Source organism: Mustela erminea, chromosome 14 (genome assembly GCF_009829155.1).
Source record: "Mustela erminea isolate mMusErm1 chromosome 14, mMusErm1.Pri, whole genome shotgun sequence".
NCBI lineage: Eukaryota > Metazoa > Chordata > Mammalia > Carnivora > Mustelidae > Mustela > Mustela erminea.
The window spans coordinates 17,642,577-17,664,007 of NC_045627.1; the positions used below are offsets into that span (position 1 = coordinate 17,642,577).

Here is a 21,431-nt window from a genome sequence, read left to right on the forward strand (position 1 = left end):
TATCTATATTCTCAATAAATAACATAGATATTTAATATATAATACAAATAATAAATATCTATATTATTCCTTAAATATCTTTAAGCCAGAATCTAGTTTTTTAATTTTCATAAACTGATTTTAGTATACTGATGTATCCAATTATTTTTCTTTTTTTTTTTATTTTTTCTAAAGATTTTATTTATTTATTTGACAGACAGAGATCACAAGTAGGCAGAGAGGCAGGCAGAGAGAGGAGGAAGCAGGCTCCCTGCTGAGCAGAGAGCCCGATGCGGGACTCGATCCCAGGACCCTGAGATCATGACCAGAGCCGAAGGCAGCGGCTTAACCCACTGAGCCACCCAGGCGCCCCAATTATTTTTCTTTCTTAAGATCTTTTACATGTTTGAAGATGGTTTTCGTGTTTTTGTGACATTTTCTTCAGGCTAGCAACCTAGCAATCTTTATCCCTCTTACCAATTCAAGCAAGATAATTTCAAGTCCACTTATCATCCTGGACATTTTTCCTTGAATGGCCCCATTTATCAACGACCCTTTTGAAATCTGGGGTCCAGCAATGAACCTGGTATTCTAAATGTGTTCTGAGCAAGTGTAAATAGTGTGGGACTATTGCCTTCCTTGTTCTGCACACTCTAATCCATTTATCATAGCTTAGGTTTATATTTAGCTTTTTGCCTTAACAGCTCTATTATACTGTTAACTCAGAATGAACTTAAGGCCAAGTATAATTTTTTTTTTTTCTTAAGTAGGTTGCACATGGGGCTTGAACTCACAGCCCTGAGTTCAAGACCTGAGCTAAGATCAAGAAAACATTTAACCATCTGAGGCACCCAGGCACCTAAGCCCAGTAATATTCTAAGCTCTTTTTCCTTGATTCTGTAAAATTGTTTTCTAGATACAAAGGTAAGACTTCAAATAACCGCCTCCGTTTTTGTTGTTGTTAAATTTGTTTCAGTGACTTCTATTGAAATCTCTTAAATTCCTGATCTTAAAGTAACCCTATGAGGCTATTCACCTTGATTTTATGCCATCAAAAACTGATTTGCCATTAATGATTATCGGAGTTATCAATAACACGGTTAGTGAGAACAGACAGAGCTGTGCCTCACACAAGCAGACAACCTTTGCTGACTGGCATGATATTTTTATATTATTACAGTCATATTATACCATAAAAAACCACTCTCTGAGAAAGTATTTTCAATACTGAAACTGACCCACTGAATTACCATTTGGCCTATCTTAGTTTAAGCATAATTCTTGAACGGCTTTCATACATTCTGGACAAAGAGTTACTGAGCTCTGTGTCTGAGAATTCTGACTTTGATTCTAGTTGCCAGGGATACCGTATTGACTATGACAATGTTTCTGTCCTCTTAAATTCTATTAAGTAAACAACAAATAAGTAGGCAAGAAAGCAAGATAACTTCTAAAAGTGATTAGGTAACATGAAGAAAATGAAACGGGTTGGGGGAATAGAGTCACAGGGTGGTTCTTTTAAGTCAAATAGTTAGAGAAGTCTTCCTTTAGGTGACTTCTAAGCGGGACTTAAATGAACAGAAAGAGCCAGCCTTGCAAAGATCAGGAATAGGAAAGAAGAGAAAAGGTCAAGGTGGCTAGGAAGAGTAAATACAGAAGCCTGTCCTAGCTATTTTGCAATCCTACTTTCTTTAGTTGTCTAGTCATTCTCAATTGTCCCAGAAAGATGCACTAGTACCAGTAGCCAACCGTGGATCTACAGCCCTACAGTTATAGCTCTGGGCTGATGGAACCCATTCTGGAGATTGGGGATGGGGGTAAGGTGGGTGGTTATACTAGTCCTTAAAGACTAATGAGAAATCACAAGCCATGATAGCCACCTCCATTCAGTGCTCATAACCATCTCCAATTCTACATACTTTTTAAAGAACATATTAGTGATCACACCAGAAAAGGAAAAGAGTGAAGAATTCATGCAAATGAACAATACTAGAAATACAAGTCAAAGAAAGTATGCTCTGTACTCAAGAACTACATAAACAAAGGCTTACCGCTTTCACAGATATGTGGAAAATCTATTGGGGAACATAAAATAATTCCATTTAGCTATAGCACAGGACATACAAAGATTACCAAGGTTAAGATATAAAGATAGGGTGGGGAAATATCACTGAACAACAGTTTTTATGCCAAGCAGTTGAACTTGGTTCTGTATGAAACTGAGTGCTACTGCAAGTTTTCTGAGAATGGTAGTGACTGACCCAGAAGCTCAGTGGAAAACATAGATTAGGAAAGGGGAGAAAGTCATAATAATAATAATAATGAAATAATATTCATTATAATAATAAAAAGTCATTATAATAATCCAGTTAAGAAGTAATGACTGCTTGGGGGCACCTCTGCAGCTCAGTCTGTTAAGCGCCCCACTCTTGATTTCAGCTCAGGACACAATCTCAGGGTCGTGAAACTGAGCCCGGAGTAAACAAAAACAAAAACAAAAACAAAAACAAAAAGAAGAAGAAAGAAAGAAAGAGAGAAAAAGAGAAAGAAAGAAAAAGAAAAAAAAGTAAAGCTTGAGTTTTCTGGTGTAGAATTGCATGGGATTGAATATAAGAGACAGAGGAGAAAAGGTCCAAAGGACCAGAAGACCAATAGTTAATAAGAGTGACAAAAGAGAAACTATTGAAGATGACCATGAGGTTTTAGGCCTGATTGTACAAGAAACGAGAAAGCAGGAGCTGTTTGAGAACAGACTCAAAACAATCCAGGAGACCTGCCCTGGTCTCATCCTTGAAATACTACATAAATTTGGGCAAATTCACTTTAACTTAGTGTCTATATTTACATTATGTAAAATGCCAGTGGCAGAGCGCGGTTGAACTAGATTACCTCAAATCTCCTTTCCAGACAGTTCTGAGATCTTTAGCATATGGTTGTGAAATCTCTTTAAAGCAGGGATTAACTTCTTCTGTCTAGAATATCAGCTTTATTTTGTTTATAACAAATAAATTAATAGATTCATATGACTTTTATAAAACCTTGAAATTAATAGAAAAATGTAGATACATCTGTTTCCTCTCGAATTTCTCTAATACTGCGGTCATACTTGTTTCTGTGTATGTTTGTAAAACTCTGGGATTTTACTAGTTTTGTAGCCAGTTTTTCAACATTATAGAATGAGTAATTTTCTGTACATCCTTAAATATTTAAAGCCGTATTTTCTTAGTAGATTCATTGGTTATAGCCGTCAATGTTTCTTCTTTTTTTTTTTTTCTTTCAAGATTTTATTTATTTATTTGAGAGAGAGCATGCGAGGAGAGAGGTCGTGGGAGAAACAGACTCCCCGCTGAGCAGGGAGCCTGATGCAGGACTCGATTCCCGGACTCCGGGATCGTGACCTGCGTGGAAGGCAGTCGCTTAACCAACTGAGCCACCCAGGTGCCCCTAGACATCAATGTTTCTAATAACATTGAGGTAAACACATTTTTATGTAAATTTTAATGTATAACTATATATTATTTCCCCCAGATAATGTCTAGACCTGGTATGTTTCATTCAAAGAACAGAGTTTTAGGATTTTTGATAAATTATCAAACTCTACTCCGGTTTGCTATTTATATTTTGTCCTGTGCATTTTGCAACACACAAGTTGTAAATAACTATGTATTTAATGTTTTTCTGTTCAGCTCTATCTTTTATTCTTATGTCTTTTTACAGGCTGTAATTCTATATTTCATCTATATTTTCTTTTCTTTTATCAGATATATGTATTGTTGGTCCACCACCAATTTGATGTATGGTAATTTCTTCATAAGGGGGCATAAAGTAAATCTTTTAATTTTTAAATGTTTTCATTATCTGGCTACCACTGTCAACTTTCGTAGCACTTCTCATAGCTATCCAGTTTCTCTAGTTTTGCAGGTAGTAATTTATCCACAATCTAGGGTAACTGAATTCTTTATTTTTTAACAGTTCACAGTTCTCATTGCTTTTTGTTGTTTCACTGAGAATGTCCAGGACAATATTGAAGAGAAACGAACCGGTCATGTGTCCTTGACTTGCTCATCTTTATATACCTCAGAGCACGTGGAATGTGTTCTAAAATATGTACCGAAGAGCCGAGCGAGCTCAAGTTTTCTGGTGAACGGTCACCAATCTGACACGCAGACGTTACGGTCCCCCTTTGACAGATGGAGAAACTGAGGCTCAGGGTTACAGGGCAGCCACAGAGCCGGGAGCCAACCTGAAAAGGACAGCACCTGCACTCACACGTGCTTCCGGAGGAGGTGAGCAGCGGCCTTCCGGGTCCCTCCCTCCGCCCTGCGGGACTGCGCGGTCACTCCCGCTGCGGCTCCGGCCTGGGGCGGCGCTGTCGCGCTCCATCCTGCATCCCTGCCCCCTCCGCGAGGCTCGGGAGCACCCGGGCGTGGCCCGCCCCGCCCCGCCCCGCCCCGCCCCGCCCCGCCCCGCCCCGCTCCGCTCCGCCCCGCCCCGCGGCCTGCTTGCCTCCCGTCTGCCCCCTGGAGGCCGGCGGGCGGCACTGCGCGCGGGCGGGGCGGGGCGGGGCGGGGCGGGGCGGGGCGGGGCGGGGCGGGGCGGGCCTGGAGCGCGGAATCCGACAGCCGCGTGCGGCCTCGCCCGGAGACCCCGGGCCATGGCGCGGGTGCTCATCGTGGGCGCCGGGCTGACGGGAAGCCTGTGCGCAGCGCTGCTCAGGAAGGAGGCGCCCCCTCCAGTGCAACTCACGGTGTGGGAGGAGGCTGGGGACTCAGGTGGGTCGTGGGGTGGTCGAAACCGGGGAAAGGAAGCCGGCGCCTGCTCGCGGCCTACACCGGGAGGTCTGTGGGACGATCCGGTCACCGCGGCCGCCACCTCCCGGCGGCAGTGTGCGCGGTGCATGCCCGGTCACGTGACCGGAGCCTCCAGCTCCCCAGAGACGCCCGAGGGGGGCGGAGTAGGCGGTGACCCCCGCGCCGGGCGGGGAGCGAGGGAGCGGGAGGAGCCCCGCGGGGCGGGGAGGGAGGAGCGGGAGGAGCCCTGGGTAGGAGGAGGGGGGCCACTGGGGGAGTAGGAAGAGCCCCGCGCGGGGTCAGGAGCGTGAGGAGGGAGGACACCCGGGATGAGGAGTGGGGGTTTGGGGCAGGAGGCGGGAGGAGCCCCGCGCGGGTGAGGGAGGAGGAAGGAGCCTAGGGTAGGAGGAGAGGGGGAATAGGGAGAGAGGGAGCCTCAGTCAGGGTCTAGGGTCGGGAGGAGCAGGAGGAGCCCAGGGCTGGAGAAGTGGGCGTGGCGGGGGGAGGGGAGCAGGGAGAGGGAACCTTGGTCCTGGTCCGGGAAGAGCGGGAGGAGCACAGGTCCAGGGACCAAGAGCGGGAGGAGTCCCGCGCGGGGTCAGGGAGGAGGAGCGGGAGGTGTGCCACCCCGAGGGCAGCCCAGGAGCTCTGGCAGTATGCACAGCTTGGGCCTACCCCCTTGGCCAGTGCGCAGGTTTTTTTGTTTTTGTTGTTGTTGTTTTGGTTTTCATCTCGGCCTGGCGGTGCCTTCCAGGCCATCTGCACATGTCGAGGATCCCAAAGTGCCCTTGGACCAGGACTACCAGGATCTAGTTGACAGACTCCCTTTTTTTTTCTCACGAAACCCGTTTGCCGTTGTGAAAACATGCTCCCAGTGATTATTCTGACATGTCATGCGTTTTTTCGTTGGACGTTCTCCACGCACCCATTCCTGTTGTTTAAATGTGTGAATCCAGGGGCCAGGCACACCGCTGAACATCGCTGTGTCCTCTTTAAAAATACTTCGCAGTGACCAAGTTGTCCTAAGGATGGTAGAGGACAAAGCCCAAAACTAAAACAGAAAAGCACAACAAAGTCCTATTTTAATACAGCCCCAATCTCTTTGCCCCCCCCCCCGGGGGTGCATAATTGAGGCATTCATTGCAGAAGGGTCATTCTGATGCACTAAGATGTTTCTTGTGAATGAATCCAAGGGGGAAGAATGAGGACAGCCAGGAGCCCTTATAATCCACAGAGTACGGTTGACTTGGGTGCCCAGTACATCACCTGCACGCCTCACTATGCCAAGCAACACCAAAGGTGAGTTAGTTGGCAGGAATCAATCTTCATGCCCATAGGATGTAAAAAGATAGAAATCATCCATTATTAACAGAGCGACCCCTTGCCCCCATGATATAGTGAAGATATTACAATAACGTCGTTAATGGCATTAGCCTGAGTTAAGTGGGAAAGCCAGAGTCCCTTCCTCCCAAGGGTGGTCCTGGATACTGGAAGAGTCGCTACATCCAGGGCTCAATTTAAATATGAGCTACTGTGCTGTGTTGGCAGAGAGGACAGCTAGTCCTGGGGGAACTGCATACCTTTCTATGTTCACTGTCTGTAATTTTGAGATATACAAGAAAATAGGCCTTCAGCTAATGTCAGCAAGATTTATAGATTCGCAAAACGTTTCTGTTCTTCATCTGGATGATGGTTTACTGATTTTTTAAGGAAACTCTGTGCCCCAAGTGGGACTTGAACTCACCACCTCAAGACCAAGAGTCCCCTGCTCTATTGACTGAGCCAGCCAGGTGCCCCTTGAATTGTTTTCTTAACGTAAAACATGCACTGAGTCAATCTTATGAAGATTTCTAGTTATTATGTAGAGTGATACTGTCTAAGAATTCTTGGAAGAGAATACAGTATTTTTAAGCTGATAGTGGTATTTAATTATATCATATATATTGATTTATTTCAGTTTTTATGATGACCTGTTAGCTCTTGGCATTTTGAAGCCTCTGACCTCTCCTATTGAAGGGATGGTGATGAAAGAAGGAGACTGTAACTTTGTGGCACCTCAAGGAGTTTCTTCAATTATTAAGCACTACTTGAAAGAATCAGGTGGGGATAGGAGTTTCTCTGCTTTCTTTTACTATTGGCATTTAAAGATAAAAGTTGTAAACATAATTAAATATTAATACTATAAAGAAAGTTATAAAATAGATGTTCTTCTCTTTACCAATAGCTGATTTTCTTTTATCCCTAATAATAGTTTTCAGTGTATGCGTCTAGAAAAAACTTTATGCATCTGTGTATTGATTTACATGGCTGCCTCTATTTATTTATTCATGTATGTTTATATTTATTCTTTTAAAGTATACCAATGGGATTATTTTTCATAAACCAACACCTTGTTTGGTCTATTTGTAATAAATCAGTCCCCCCCAGTTATCTATCTGTCTACCTCCTATTGGTTCTGTTTCTCTGGAAAATCCTAATACATCATCATAAACTAAATCATATCTTAGGTCTATTTTCATAACAACAAATTCAGTATGCTTCATTTTTCTCAATGCCTGCTCAGTGTTATATGATTTCTTTATGAATAAATAAATTCATTGTTTATGTCAGGATTAGCTTTCTGGAAAATATTTAGGTTGTTGGTGGGGTGAGGGGTTGTTTTGGTTTTTGCTAATACCGGTACTGCTGCATTGTTTAAGTGTAACACACTTCTTTAGGTCTAGCTGTAGGACCAGTTTCTAACAGGACAGTTGCTGTGTCAAATGGTATTGTGAATTTTTAATTAAACTAGGTGGTTCCATCTGTTTCTCTTAAAGAATATCTCGTCAGCAGTGAATGAGGAGGTGCCTGGGTGGCTCAGTCAGCATCCGACTCTTGGTTTTGTCTCAGGTCACGATCTCAGGGTGGTGGGATGGAGCCCCACTCTGAGCTCAGTGGGGAATCTGCTTGAGATTCTCTCCCTGTCCCTCTGCCCCTCCCACTCGTGTTCTCTCTCTAAAACAAGTAAATAAATCTTTAAAAAAAATTTTTAAAAGCAGTGAATGAAAATTTCTCTTTCTGTGCGTCTTGATATTATGGAGATTTTTAATTTTTGCTAGTGGGGTAGGTTGAAGCTGATGTCTTTTTGTATTCTGATTTGCACTTCCATAATTATGACTGAGTTTATGCATCTTCGTGTTTTTAATGAGCTCTTTCCACCTTCTTTCTGTGAATTTCTTATTTATCTTTGTCCATTTTCTTATGGATTTTTTATGGATTACCTATTGTCCATTTCTTATAACCTTTGTCCATATTCTATTAGGATTTTCATTTATTCTTTATGTATTTTATGCATGTTATGAAATGATCATTTTTTAAAAAGTGGATAGGTGATCTTGGATGATAAACAATTTGGGTTTTTTTAATCTTAATTTTTTAAAGATTTTATTTTTGTTAGGGAGAGAGAGAGAGCAAGCGCATGTGTATGAGGCAGCAGGCAGAATGAGAAACAGATTCCTCGGGTGAGCAGGGCGCCCGACCCAGAACTTGATCCCAGGGCCCCGGGGAACATGACCTGAGCCAAAGGCAGATGCTTCACTGACTGAGCCCCCCAGGCACCAAACAATTTGTTTTTTTAATTTTTTTTGTTTTTTTTTTTAAAGATTTTATTTATTTATTTATTTGACAGAGAGCACAAGCAGGCAGAGAGAGAGAGAGAGAGAGAGGAAGCAGGCTCCCCGCTGAGCCGAGAGCCCAATGTGGGCCATGACCCACCCAGGCGCCCCAATTTGTTTTTTTTTTTAACAGAAGTAAGTTTCTTGATGAATCATAAGTAAGTAAGGTGCCCAATTCAAGATCACTGATGAAAGGTGCTGAGACGTTTTCTTCTATAAACTGTTTCTAGAATAATTATTATTATTATTTTTTCTAGAATAATTATTGTTTTGATTTTCTTCATCAAGTTTTACTTGTTGGGAACCCCAAGAATCCCTGATAGCAGGCAAGGGAGGGGTCGGTTAGATTCAATATCATACAACATGGGGACATAGTAGATGTCATTCTGGTTAGACAGCTTCTTATAATATATAATATATAATGTAAAATATATAATATATAATTATAATTATATAATATTATATATTTAATATATTTTATAGATATAATTATATATAAATATCTAATATATTTTATATATGATTTGGTTATTAACATATAACTATATATAATATATAATATAATATATTTATGTGTATTATATATACAAATATATATAATAGGATATATCTGTATATATATGTTTTATTATAAAGAATTGGCTCGTGATTAGGGAGGTTGGTAGGTGTCAAGATCTGCAGGATGAATTGGCAAATCCCAATACAAGGGGTAGAAAAACCCCCAACAACCCCTTGTCCCAGTTTGAAGGCTGTCAGTCAGGAAGAATTCTTTCCTTTTGGGGAGGGTCAGTTTTTTTGTTTCATACATGCCAATGACTGGATAAGAGCCATGGGCATTAAGTAGGGAGGGTAATCTACCTTACTCATTCTACCAATTTAAATGTTAATCTCATCCAAAATCATTGTCAAAGACAGAGCCAGAATATATTTGACCAAATATCTTGGGGGAAATCCATGACCCAGTCAAGCTAGTGCATAAAAGTAACCCTTACAGAATGTGATAGCATTGGATATTTTGTAGAATGTCACCATCAGCTTCATCTCTTGCCACCATTTAACTTTTAAAAATCTCATCTCCATTATGATTTGACCCAATTTGGATGTGCCTATTTACTGAAATCCTCAAGTTCTTACCAGCTGTATTATATGTCCTATCCATCCATCCATGCACGCACACATCCCTTCAGTGAACGCTTATTGAGTACTTCCTATATGTCAGATGCTGTGTTAGGTGCTAAGGATACAAGAACCAAAGTCCTTGCCCTCTTACATCTGACATTCTTCCAGCAGAGGAACAGTCCTTGAATACACAGTACCTACATCCTTCTCTTGGTAGGTGTTTGGGAGAATATATATTTTATCTTCCAGTTTTGCTTTGAAGCTCTTGGGAAAAGAGGTCATATTTAATTATTTGTGGCTCACATAGAGTTTAACCTACCCTGTACATGGCTTAGGTCTCAGAATGTACCCTTGTACCAGGATCCAAGGTGCCGCTGGTGCTGCCGGCCTGGGGTCCACACTTAAGAGAACCACGGACATACACCTTGCAGAATACTTTGGGACCCTTGGGACGCATGTCCAGGACATCCGGCTGGGTATGGAGAATTTCTAGGTCCGTGGACTTAAGTTCCCTGAAACACGCACGCCTGCTCACCACCGCCCATAACCGTGCACCACTCTTTCCCACGGCACCCTAAATAAATAGAAACGAGTGAAGGGGAAAGGTTCAGGCCGGCCTGGAGCTGGCGGGTGGGAGTTGAAGGGGCCTCCGGGCAAGCAGGCAGGTTGGAGGCTGTTTACTAGCCCTTGCTCCAGTGTATGAACAGAACGAAGCTAATTGCCTCGAATAGACAAACCCCTGGGCCTAGTTAGCACCTTGTTCCTTCTAATATATTTGCATTTGATTTAAAAACTCTGAATGTTCACAGTGTTGCCGCGGGATTCCAGGGACAGTGAAAGCATCTGAGGTCTAGAGACGTGAAATGGAGGAAATGAGTGGTTTTGGATGGATAAGACATACCAGACACAGGCAGATATTCCGAATCAATGTCAGAACAACGGCGGAGGGACCTTCTAGGGGAGGAGGATGGAGTCGCTGCAGGAAGGAAGCTTCAGGGCCAGGCGGACATAAGCCGGATGTTGGGTGGCTGGGATGCTGTGGTGTCCCCTGGAAATGATGAACGAGATCTTCCAACGTGCTTTTGTGTCTTGTTCTTTCTTCATTTCTTGCTTTTCCATTCCTGAGACAGCATACAAGTAGATTTGTGAAAACAAATCCAAGTTTTCTGGCAATTGCGATGTGAGGTAAGTGCTTGGCCTCAAGGACACTTAACGATCCAGGGATCTTTTCTTGTCTTTCGGTTTATGGTTCCTGATTCATTCTCTTCAGCAGGTACTTATGAAATCCCACTATGTGGCGAGTACTCTACTGTGTATGGGATACGGTCTTCACAGACACAGAGCAGATATGGTTCCTTCCCTGGGGGCTCACAGGTTAATAGGGAAGAAAATATTAATCAAATAACTACTCAGGTAATTAGCAAAATACCTTGGTGATAAAGAAGAAAAATGCGATGAGAGGACATTCTCAACCGTATTTCTCTTCATTCCAATTCTTTTTTTTTAAATATTTTATTTATTTGACAGAAATCACAAATAGGCAGAGAGGCAGGCAGAGAGAGAGGGGGAGGAAGACCCCCGCCATGTGGAGAGCCTGATGTGGGGCTCGATCCCAGGACCCTGGGATCATGACCTGAGCCTAAGGAAGAGGCTTTAACCCACTGAGCCACCCAGGTGCCCCCTCATTCCAATTCTTAATAAAGGTAAATTGATCCACTAACGAGAGCTTGGATCTCGTTCACAGACACCTTTTTCAGGCTTAAGAGGGAATGAGAGGAATTCCGACCTAATGGGGAAGTGAGACCCGAGAAGGGTGCCTTCACTGTTCAGTTCCCCTGAATGGATCCAGTCTGTAACTCCTCTCTCTCTGCCTGTTCATACTGGAAACCCTGAGGATGTGAACATGACCTTGCTTTTGGAACAGGTGCTGATGTCTGCTTCAGACACCGTGTGACTCAGGTCAACCTGCGGAATGACAAGTGGGAAGTCTCCAAGGAAACAGGTCCCCCCGAGCAGTTTGATATCATTGTCCTCACAATGCCAGTTCCGCAGATTCTGCAGCTCCAAGGTGACATCGCAAACTGTGAGTCCCGGCCTGGCTGTCCACCTCACGGAGTGGGGTTCCTCTCATGGGGTGTGAGCTTAGCGTAACTCTCTCAGCAATCGGCACATTGTGGATTCTATTGATTTGCGTGTTTTAGAAACTGATGCTATGGCCTTGTCTGTGATGTTAGTCAAGGTTAAACTTAAATCCACGGAATTATTTTTAACTGGTTAAATCTTGAACATTGTTCTTACTGCCCTTGCTTTTAAGATGTAAATATGGAAGGAAGGAAGACCAGTCTCTTTGTGTCCATCCTGGAGATAAGAAGGTTTTTATGATACAAGAATTGATCACCTTGGGCACCTGGGTGGCTCAGCTGGTTAAGCATCTGCCTTTGGCTCTGGTCATGATCCCAGGGTCCTGGGATTGAGCCCCTCATTGGGCTGCCTGCCCAGCGGGAAGTCTGCTTCTCCCTCTGCCTGCTTCTCCCTCTGCTTGTGCTCTCTCTCTCTCTTTTTCTCTCAAATAAATACATGAAATCTTAAAAAAAAAAAAAAAGAAAATGTTTATGAATGATTGACTTGGTACACTTGACGGAGGGTAAGTTTCTTTGGGTTTTATCAGCTCAAATCAGAATTGGACCCCATGCAAATAAGCCCACTAAACGGGGATCCAGAGCAGGGCTCCCTCTCCCGACCCTAAGATCCTGACCTGAGCTGAGATCAAGAGTCCAGTGCTCAAAAGACTGAGCCACCCAGGTGCCCCTAAAACTCAGGAATCAAAAACATCTGGTTTCCCTTTAAGTTCTAAATCTCAAGTTCTAAAGCTCAGTATGGACTATTCACGTCTTCTCTCTGTGTTTTCCTGAGAGCCTTAAATATTGCTTGTGTGATTATTACCCCGTTGCGTCATAGTTCCCTGCTGAAGATGTCCATCTACGAAGCCACGTGCTGCCACCTCGTGGACGCTTTATGTAGTGCAGGTCCCCTCAGAATTTTTAAACCAGAGTGGACTCTGAAGAAGAGAGCAAAACAGAATATACGGAATGAATGAATAAACAAACAAACAAACAAAAAACAGACTATACGTAAAACCGAGACTGTAATTCATGAAACCCCACAGTGTCACAGGGAAATCACCTTAGATCCACAATAACTGAGTAACGTGCTCAGAAGTGCTAGTCAGTGAAAGGCCTCGCTTTCCTACCAACTGTGAGCAGCCCCGAGCCTTTGCTTTCTTTGCATTTCCTTCTCACCCTGTCCCCCTTTTAAATCATGTCTGCCCTTTTGGATCAATGCAAATACCATTGCTCCCGTGAGAGACTTCCCTGTTGATTACACGTGGTCTGGGTTTTCCCCTATGCACTGCTCTCTCCTTACTTTGCTTTTTACAGAAGACATGGAGCTACTATTTTTTGTGTGTGTGTGTCAATTACTTGTTACATTTATTACATTATTTCAGAGAGAACAGGGAATCCTTATGGCCCACGTAGACAATCTCTTATAATTCGTGATTTGCCTTTTGGTTCTATAACTGTGCTGCCCTCTATTTATTAATATCACAGGATTATCTCCCATGATCCTAAGACATTATTGTTATGATTATTTCCATTCTTGGTGCTGAAGGAATAAACATCTGTTTTATTCCTCAACTTGATTATAAGCTCCTTGTGGTCAGATGACCTTGGAGTCTATTGGTTCTGGCCTGATTCCCCGTTTGGGTGCTGGGATAAAAGGGTGAGCCTTGAGGGTTTCAGGACCGGAAGGGACCTTGGGGCTCATTGCTTCTGCCACCCTGACTTTAGAGATGAGGAATTTCAGATGTGATCCGCCTTCTATAAGATTACATGATTTAGTGGGGACCATGCAGGAGAAAGTGTGGCTGAGGAAAAGGAGGCACCTTTCCCATATCATTATGGTCTTGATTTCGTGTTTCCTAGACATTTATTTACTTATTTATTTTAAAAGATTTATTTATTTTAGGGGGGGGCAGAGGGAGAAGGAGAGAGAGAATTCTCAACAGACTCCCTAAGTAGGGAGCCCAACATGGGACTCTGTTCCAGGACCCGAGATCGTGACGTGGGCCAAAAGCAGGAGTCAGACAGTTAACAGATTAATCCACCCAGGTGGCCCCATGTTTCTGATACATTTAAATACAACTCTTCATTGAGCTGTCATAGGGCATCTGGGTCTGAATCCACATACCGGAATTCCTGCTAGAGTTCTCGCCTCCTCCTGCTAGGAGCGTAGCAGAGGCAGTAGAGAGATTGTGGGGTGAACAGTGTAAAATAAAGCAGGTGGGACGTGGTGACTGTCAGACATGAAAAGCCTGGAAGGTTCCGCTCCCTGTGCCATGCTGCCTCCCACACGCCTAGATGGAAGGAACGCGTGCATTAAATTCTCCTGATGGATTTGTGTCCTTATTGGTTTGGTACACTCTCTCACATCCTTAACACCAGGAGGGTAATTTGTTTTCTTGAGACAGGAAGGAGTGAACCCACAAACCAGGTCAGGTACCAGCATGTCAGGGAGCACCCCACTCCCCACTGCTCCCACCACATGACTGCACTGTGTTTATCTGAGCAGAAACATAGTGAGATAGACCCAGGGGGGAAAACATGTGAGTCCTTCCCTGCATTGACCCCATGAAACACTGCTAGTTTTAAACCAAAGGCCTCAAGCTGCCAAACATTACTTCAAGAGGCAAATGAATGAAAGCAAAAGGTTCACATGCAGCCCATTGGAAGGGTCACTAAGAGGAAGCTGAGGGAGAGGCAGGGACAGCTGTAGAGTGGGTCTCCTCCCTTCAGGAATCCCAGTCTGCTCCGGGCTCCTGGAATGAACCATACGTTCTTCGTGCATTTCTTCCTAAAGCTCCCTTTGCCTGCCATACTCGGACACGGGCTCTTTCTCCCTCCTTCAGGACCCAGCCCTCCCATAAAAGAGTTCCCTGGGCTTCTCTGAAGCTCTGCTCTTCAGGGGAAGCACCTTGGAGATTTCTCCAGCACCATGTCCTTACACTCATGTAGCTCCTGGCATTGGCTCCTCCGCAGAGGACAGTTCAGGGCACTGACAGAGGGAGCCAGAGCTTGTAACCCAACCATGCCGCTCACAGTCTGGGTGATCTGGGGCAAGTTACTCAACCTCTCTGAGTTTGCGTACAAAATGAGGACAAATCATATGATGGACACATGGGATCATAGCGAAGATTCCGTGAGATACTCTTGGGTACAGACCTTGTCAGGGCGTTGGACACATAGTAAGCACATTGCTTTTATTAATACTCTTGGTGACTTTTTAATGTTTGTGACTTCTTTACCACTAGGGAAAAGGTCTAGGCATCTGTTTGAGGGGTGGAATGCTTGGTGTTGGGGATTAAGACAGAAAAATCCCCTGTATCAGTAAGGATACAGCGGGGAACATTACTTTGCTCTTGTGCAAAACAGTGGCATATTTGGATCTAGAACACTGTGTGGTCCCTTCGCCTTAGAGTCTACAACACTGAGATGCAAGGAATGTCTGTTTCTTCGTCGGTCTAAGTTTACAAATTACTCTCTCCACCTACCTGGTACAAAACCCTCCCTTGTCCTCATTAGGGTATCTTCCTTTCCCTTTGGGGTCACATGGGAATTCCAGGCTTCCATAGTGCCAGGGAACTGGGGGTGGGGGCCATGGATCCCAAGTGCACAAAGTTGCCAGCATTATTGGTGCTCCTCTGGTCTGTCGGCTTGGGCCCAGCCCGGTCCTTGGACATCGCTCAGCCTGGCAGGACTCACGGACGTCTCAGGGGACAGCCATGCACTTACCCAGAAGCCTTTCCACTGCCCTGCAGGCTTAGACACATGCTCCTTGTGAATTCTGCTGCAAGTTGCCTCCCAGGCAGAGCACGCGAGTGGGATCCAGGCCTCTACCCTGACAGGAACCCCCCGAAACTCCTCCCTTTTAGACATTTCACATCCAGCCCCTGCCTTTCCATTTTCAGGGATACACCCCCTTGACCCACCTGATAATCCTGCAACAGAAAGACACTTTACTTCCTTCTGACTGCATGCGGGGTGAGGGTGGGGTCGTCCCCACTTTTAGAAGCACACCACTGAGCATCTCTTTCCTAGACTGGAGGGTGGGGACGAGAGAGTTGGTTTTCCCTGAATTACTCATCTTGGTAAATTCTCGAATTTCTGGTTGCTGTGTGATAGAAAAGCTGGAACAAAGCTGCAGGAGCTCTCAAGAAGGCACACTGTAATAACGGAAGGGTCACGGGTGTACGTGACTAGAGGCTAAAAGAAGGAAATGGGAAGAACATGGAATTGCTCTTAAAATTCTAGAATACAACCACCAAAAGAGCAGCAGCAACCTGGAGGCCTTAAAGTCGATAATTCCAGATGAAGGACATGCACTCTAATTCGTTGTAGAGAAGTTTGCCCTCCGACAAAATATTATCTGTTTGACTGAATCTAAAGGAAATGCTTACTTTGCTTCTATTTTAAAAAGTGTAACTTGTTTGCCCAAAATATAATAGTTTAAGATTTTCAGTAGACTCACAGATGGGAGGTTTTTGATGAACTGTTAAGGGTCTTGGAGCACTGCATCAAAAACTAGTGATATATTGTGTGGTGACTAAAATCACACAATAAAAAAAAATAATTTGAATATACAAAATTTAAAAATTTTAAAAATTGTCGAATTATTGTAAAAAAAAATTAAGATCTTGGGGGTCCATTTCTAAATTTGTAAAGATGTCCCAGAAAATACCTGCTTTTTCAGTAGTTATCTGTGTGTGTCCCTTTTCTCCACATCACATACCCTGACTGGTGCACTTCAGGCTTATGGAATTGCTCAGGATCTATTTTTGATATATCTATTAATATTGCTAACATTTCTGTTCTTTGGATTCACCTTGATGTGTTAAACATGGAGGTTTGATCAACATGGAGGTTTCCAGTTTCATAAAGTGTTGCTCACAGAATGCTAACCGTGTTGTTAACTGCAAATATGAAACAAAGGTTTTCTCCACTAAATTCCTTTCCTCATGGAAACAGTTAATTTTAACATAGAGTAGAGTTAGGGCCTCTTGATGGTTTTTGTTCTAAATTTTCTTGGCTAATCTATGTTTTATTTCTCTGTGCTTTAGAATCAAGTTTTATTAAAAACTCCAGTTAGAATACTGACTCGAATTACATTGAACGTAAGCATTAATTTAGGGAGAAAGGATACTGTTACAATAGTCTTTTACCCAAAAGAACACACACACACACAAAACAACAGCAACACCAAAAACAAAACAGTTCTCTAGGAATTTTTATGCCCTTTGGTATAATTTGGTAGCTTTTATTTTAAGATCTTATACATTTCTTATTAGGATTATTATGAAATCTCTTATGATGTCTTGGAGATTGTGAAGAATGTCACTTTTGTTTTATGTTTATGGTTTATGAATGTCACTTTTATGTTTTATGTTTATGGTTTTCAGAGAAAACCACCTAGTTGTTTTTAAATCTATCATGAAAGGTCTGTTTCTTTTGATAGTGGAGTTAAACCCTTTTACGTTTATTGGGGTAAATAGCCTGTTACTTTTATCTTTTCCATTGATGTCTGTTATTTATTTTATTGTAGTTTTTTCCCCTCATTTTCTTCTTTTCACCAACTTTATCAACTCTCTCTTTTTCCTTTTCTCATGCAATTTATTTATAGGATCTACAGTGCTTTGTCATTCCATGAATGCTTATCCTTTTATCCTTTACAAACATGTTTAAACCTATTTCATCTCCTTCCTATTCCTTTCCACTTTATTCCACAAAAAAATTTTGAATGCCTACTGCATTCGATGTTGTTGGGTAAAGTAAAAAATTAAGTAATCCTTTCCTTCTCCCAGAATATTTTTTATCACTTTATATGAAAAAGCTGATGAGTAATCTGAAAACAAAAGAAACAATCAGAGGTTGAACAATAATTCCCTGCACTGTCCTCTCTTCCCACATCCCAGAGATAATTGATGTTAGTGGTGTGGTGAGTGCCCTTCCACACCTTGCTCCAGCATAGAGTGCCTTCTAAATCTATTGTTTTGAAATTGGCTTTTTAAATTGACTTTTCTTCAGGGTCATCTGCCTCTTGACTTCAGCTCAGGCCGTGATCTCAGGGTCCTGAGACTGAGCCCCACGCTGGGCTCTGCACTCAGCAGGAAGTCTGCTTGAGAGTGTCTCTTTCCCTCTTCCTCTACTGCTCCCAACCTACTTGTGTGCATACTCTCATGCTCTCTCTCAAAATAAATAAATAAAGTCTTTTTTAAAATCTGACATTTCTTCAGATAAATACATCGTTTCTATTTCTATTTAATGGCTGCATAATCTTCTATACTTTGGAAGTCCTAGAATTTAGTTTTCATCCCTTGTTGAATATTTATGGACATTCATGTGCTTTCTAGGTTTTTTTCTATTTATTCCTGTTTACTGCTATATTGAGTGATAAAGTGCCAACATTGGAATTTGGGGCTCAAAAGATCTGTATGTTTTATTATTTATTTATTTATTTATTTATTTATTTATTTATTTATTTAATGATTTTATTTATTTGACAGCCAGAGATCACAAGTAGGCCAAGATACAGGCAGAGAGAGAGAGGAGGAAGCAGGCTCCCTGCTGAGCAGAGAGCCCAATGTGGGGCTTGATCCCAGGACCCTGGGGTCATGTCCTGAGCTGAAGACAGAGGCTTCAACCCACTGAGCCACCCAGGTGCCCCAATCTGTATGTTTTAACAGATATTGCCATATCACTTTCTAAAAGTTATATACTTTCTAAAATTTTTTTTAAAGATTTTATTTATTTATTTGACAGACAGCAATCACAAGTAGGCAGAGAGGCAGGCAGAGAGAGAGGAAGAAGCATGCTCCCTGCCGAGCAGAGAGCCCGATGTGGGGCTCGATCCCAGGACCCTGGGATCATAACCCGAGCCGAAGGCAGAGGCTTTAACCCACTGAGCCACCCAGGCGCCCCCACTTTCTAAAAATTTTATAATGATGTGCATTCTTAATGTTTGAGAATATCTGCTTTTCCATATACTCTTAGCAGTGGATATTTTTTAATTTATCTTTTAAGATTTCTGCCATAGTGTTAAGTGAAAACAGGTACATTTTTCTTGTTTTAATTTGCATTTCCCTTGACTGAAAATGAAATTGAGCTCTTTTCATGTGTGTTGCTCATTAGATTCCCCTCATGTGAATATCCAGGTCCTCTCTTTTGCTTACTTTTGTAGTGGGCTCTTTGTCTCTTAGGAGCATTTCATATATAAAAGATATTAATGTTTTTCATATAATATCACAAATATTTTCCAGACTATCATTTATTTGTTTCTTGCTTTTTTAAAAAATGTCATTTGCCATAGTAATTTCTTAAGATTTTTATTCAGTTAAGCATGTTTATTATCTTGCATGGCTGCTGGATTTCCCAACTCGCTTCTCATTTCCCTTACTCCGAAGTCTTGTAAATATCCTAAGTAGTATTTTAATACTTTTACTTCTCATGCTTTACATTTAAATCTTTATCTGTAATATGTGTTTTATACAGTATGAGATAGTGATCTGGCTTTGTGGGGTTCCCTCCCCCCGCATAGGAATACCGATTTTATCAACATTATAAGATTTATTTTTTCCACTAAATTGAAATTCCTTATTTGCCATATGGTAAGTTCCACATATACTTAACATTTGTTTTGGGATATCTGTTTTGTTCCATTTATTTATTCCTGTGCCAATGCCATCGCTGTTTGACTTATAGTCACTTTGTAGTTATAAGTTGTTTTTAGGGAGTCTGAGCCAAATGTGTGGGATGTAAGCATGAGAAAGCTTGATTGTTCTCTGGAATGGCCTTCAGACTCTCTGATGTGAACTCCAGGTCTTTCCACAGAATTAGGGCCTGAATGGAGTCTTGGTCACTGGCAACAACTTTCTAGCCATCTTTGGCTTTGGAAGAGTCTAATGTTGGCTTTTAAGGCTCGGTTGTGGTTATTTTAGTCTTGACTCTGAGCTCATTTGCTCCATCTCTAATGCCAAGCAGGCCTGTCTGGTACCAAGGGATGCTGGCAGAGTGGCTTTGGGGTCTGATTTTGAATATCCGCCCACTCCTCTCTTCAGACTGTCCCGTGACTGGCTGCTTGGTGCTGGGAGGGAGTCAGCCTTGGCTTTCCTGGAGTTCATCCTGTAGTTTGACCCTTAGGGGATGGGTCTACATGTAGACAAGGTGGGGTGTGTTTTCTTGGCCCAGAGGGCGGTTTCTGCTTCATACCAAATGTTTCCAGGGCTGTTTCCCTGTGTCTAGAGTCAGTGATGTCTTCCCCAGGTAGCCCAACCTGCCGAGCTTCACCTCAATCCCTGTGGAGTCTGCCTTTCAGCACGTACCTGGTTAGAAAACAAGGCCTCTCCTTCTTGGAACTCCCTCTCCAGGAGTGGTTCTGGATCATTCTCTGGGGGGCTTCCAGGATTTGGAGGTGGAGCTTCTCTCTGGGAATACTGGCATTTCCATAAAGCTGAGCTTTGGCATTTCACATCCTGTTGGAATTTTCTCTTTATATTGACCGGACAGTGGGGCTCAGAGGAGCAAGGCCAAGTCTTACTGGCGAGTTCTCAGAATTCGCTGAGAGCAGTTGGCTCGGTGCTTTTCTTGGTGACCTCTGGAACTTCAAATGTAGGATCATGAGTCATTTTTGTCCCAGCTTCACAGAGAGCAGGGAAGAACTGCTGTTGCAGTTTTCACACTTGGAAGGCAGGAATTTCCTTCCCACACTTTTATGACTATATCCCAATTTCATCATAACCATGCACCTGTTGGGAAAGTTGACTTGTTGGCCCCCCTCTGCCCTACGTTAGCCTCCTGTTCATCCTCCCAACTTGCAGCAAAACTGCTTCCTCAGGAGCATCTTCCTGACCTCCAGGACATTTCTCCTACCATATGTAATCCCAGTTTTCTGTGCCTCATATGCTTAGCACTCCCTACAGCTGCACTTAATTAATGGCTCAATCCACTGTGTGAGGCAGGTCTTCCCTGGAAGAATGGAAAGGACACAAAGACAAGAACTGGTTCCAACTCACCTTGTCCTGCTTTCCCAGGATGCCGTCGCCTGTGGCTGGCCCTCAGGCTCTGTTTACTGAATGAATGACGGGGCACAATCTGTAGTAAATCTTGCAGAACAGGCAGGGGACAGGAAGGGAATGCTTTGGAGAAGAAAAAAGGTCTTAGCAAAAAGCTGGAAGTAGAGGTGCTTATCTTATATTTTGGGGACTGAAAATGGACTGGCTTGGTGGGAGAGAAGGCTTTAGGGTGGGAGAGTTAGGGAGATAAAGCTGGAAATGTGGTTTTGGGGCAGAATTGGTGAGCCTCGGATGTGGACATCCATTGAACAGAAGTCCTAGTTCATCAGAAATACAGATTCTACCTTTAAAACCTGACTGGGCACATTAAGTTGGTAAATAAATTTACCTAACTGGACTGAGAGGAAGGAAATCCTTGTGGGACTTTGGGGAATGTTGTCCAAAAGACTTTTCATCTGAACAGACTGTCTGTCCTTAAAGAGACACTTAGCACTTCAGTAAACCGAACTGGAAAAATATGTAATCTCAGAACCTATCGTGTACTATAGAATAAAAGGATGAATATTGATCACTACAAACACCTTTATCTCCTTCCCACAACTGCTAGAATCTCCCATTATCTTTGATGGAAAAATGAGAACCAATTCTTTTCTGCTAAAAGAAGTTTAAATTCCTCATTTTTCTTTGACATTTTGGTGAAGAGATTTTGCTTAAAAGCGCAGGAAACAAAGATCCTCTCTTCATCAGGTAACATGCTTCATTGCTTTT

General features: G+C 42.8%; 1 protein-coding gene across 6 annotated transcripts in view; it reads left to right on the top strand.

Annotated features, from left to right (window-relative positions):
- The window catches only part of RNLS (renalase, FAD dependent amine oxidase), a 263,258-nt gene that overhangs the window by 6,849 nt on the left and 234,978 nt on the right, over positions 1–21,431 (top strand). For 2 of the 6 annotated variants that reach the window (XM_032313445.1, XM_032313444.1), the window contains exons 1-4: positions 4,543–4,751; positions 5,963–6,068; positions 6,727–6,869; positions 11,466–11,624. In XM_032313445.1, coding sequence (XP_032169336.1) covers positions 4,634–4,751; positions 5,963–6,068; positions 6,727–6,869; positions 11,466–11,624 — 526 coding nt within the window. In that variant the 5' untranslated portion in view covers positions 4,543–4,633. Of the gene's footprint in view, positions 1–4,169; positions 4,266–4,539; positions 4,752–5,962; positions 6,069–6,726; positions 6,870–11,465; positions 11,625–21,431 lie in introns of those variants that run through there. The other 4 variants (XM_032313446.1, XM_032313440.1, XM_032313442.1 and 1 more) reach the window with 4 other exon arrangements.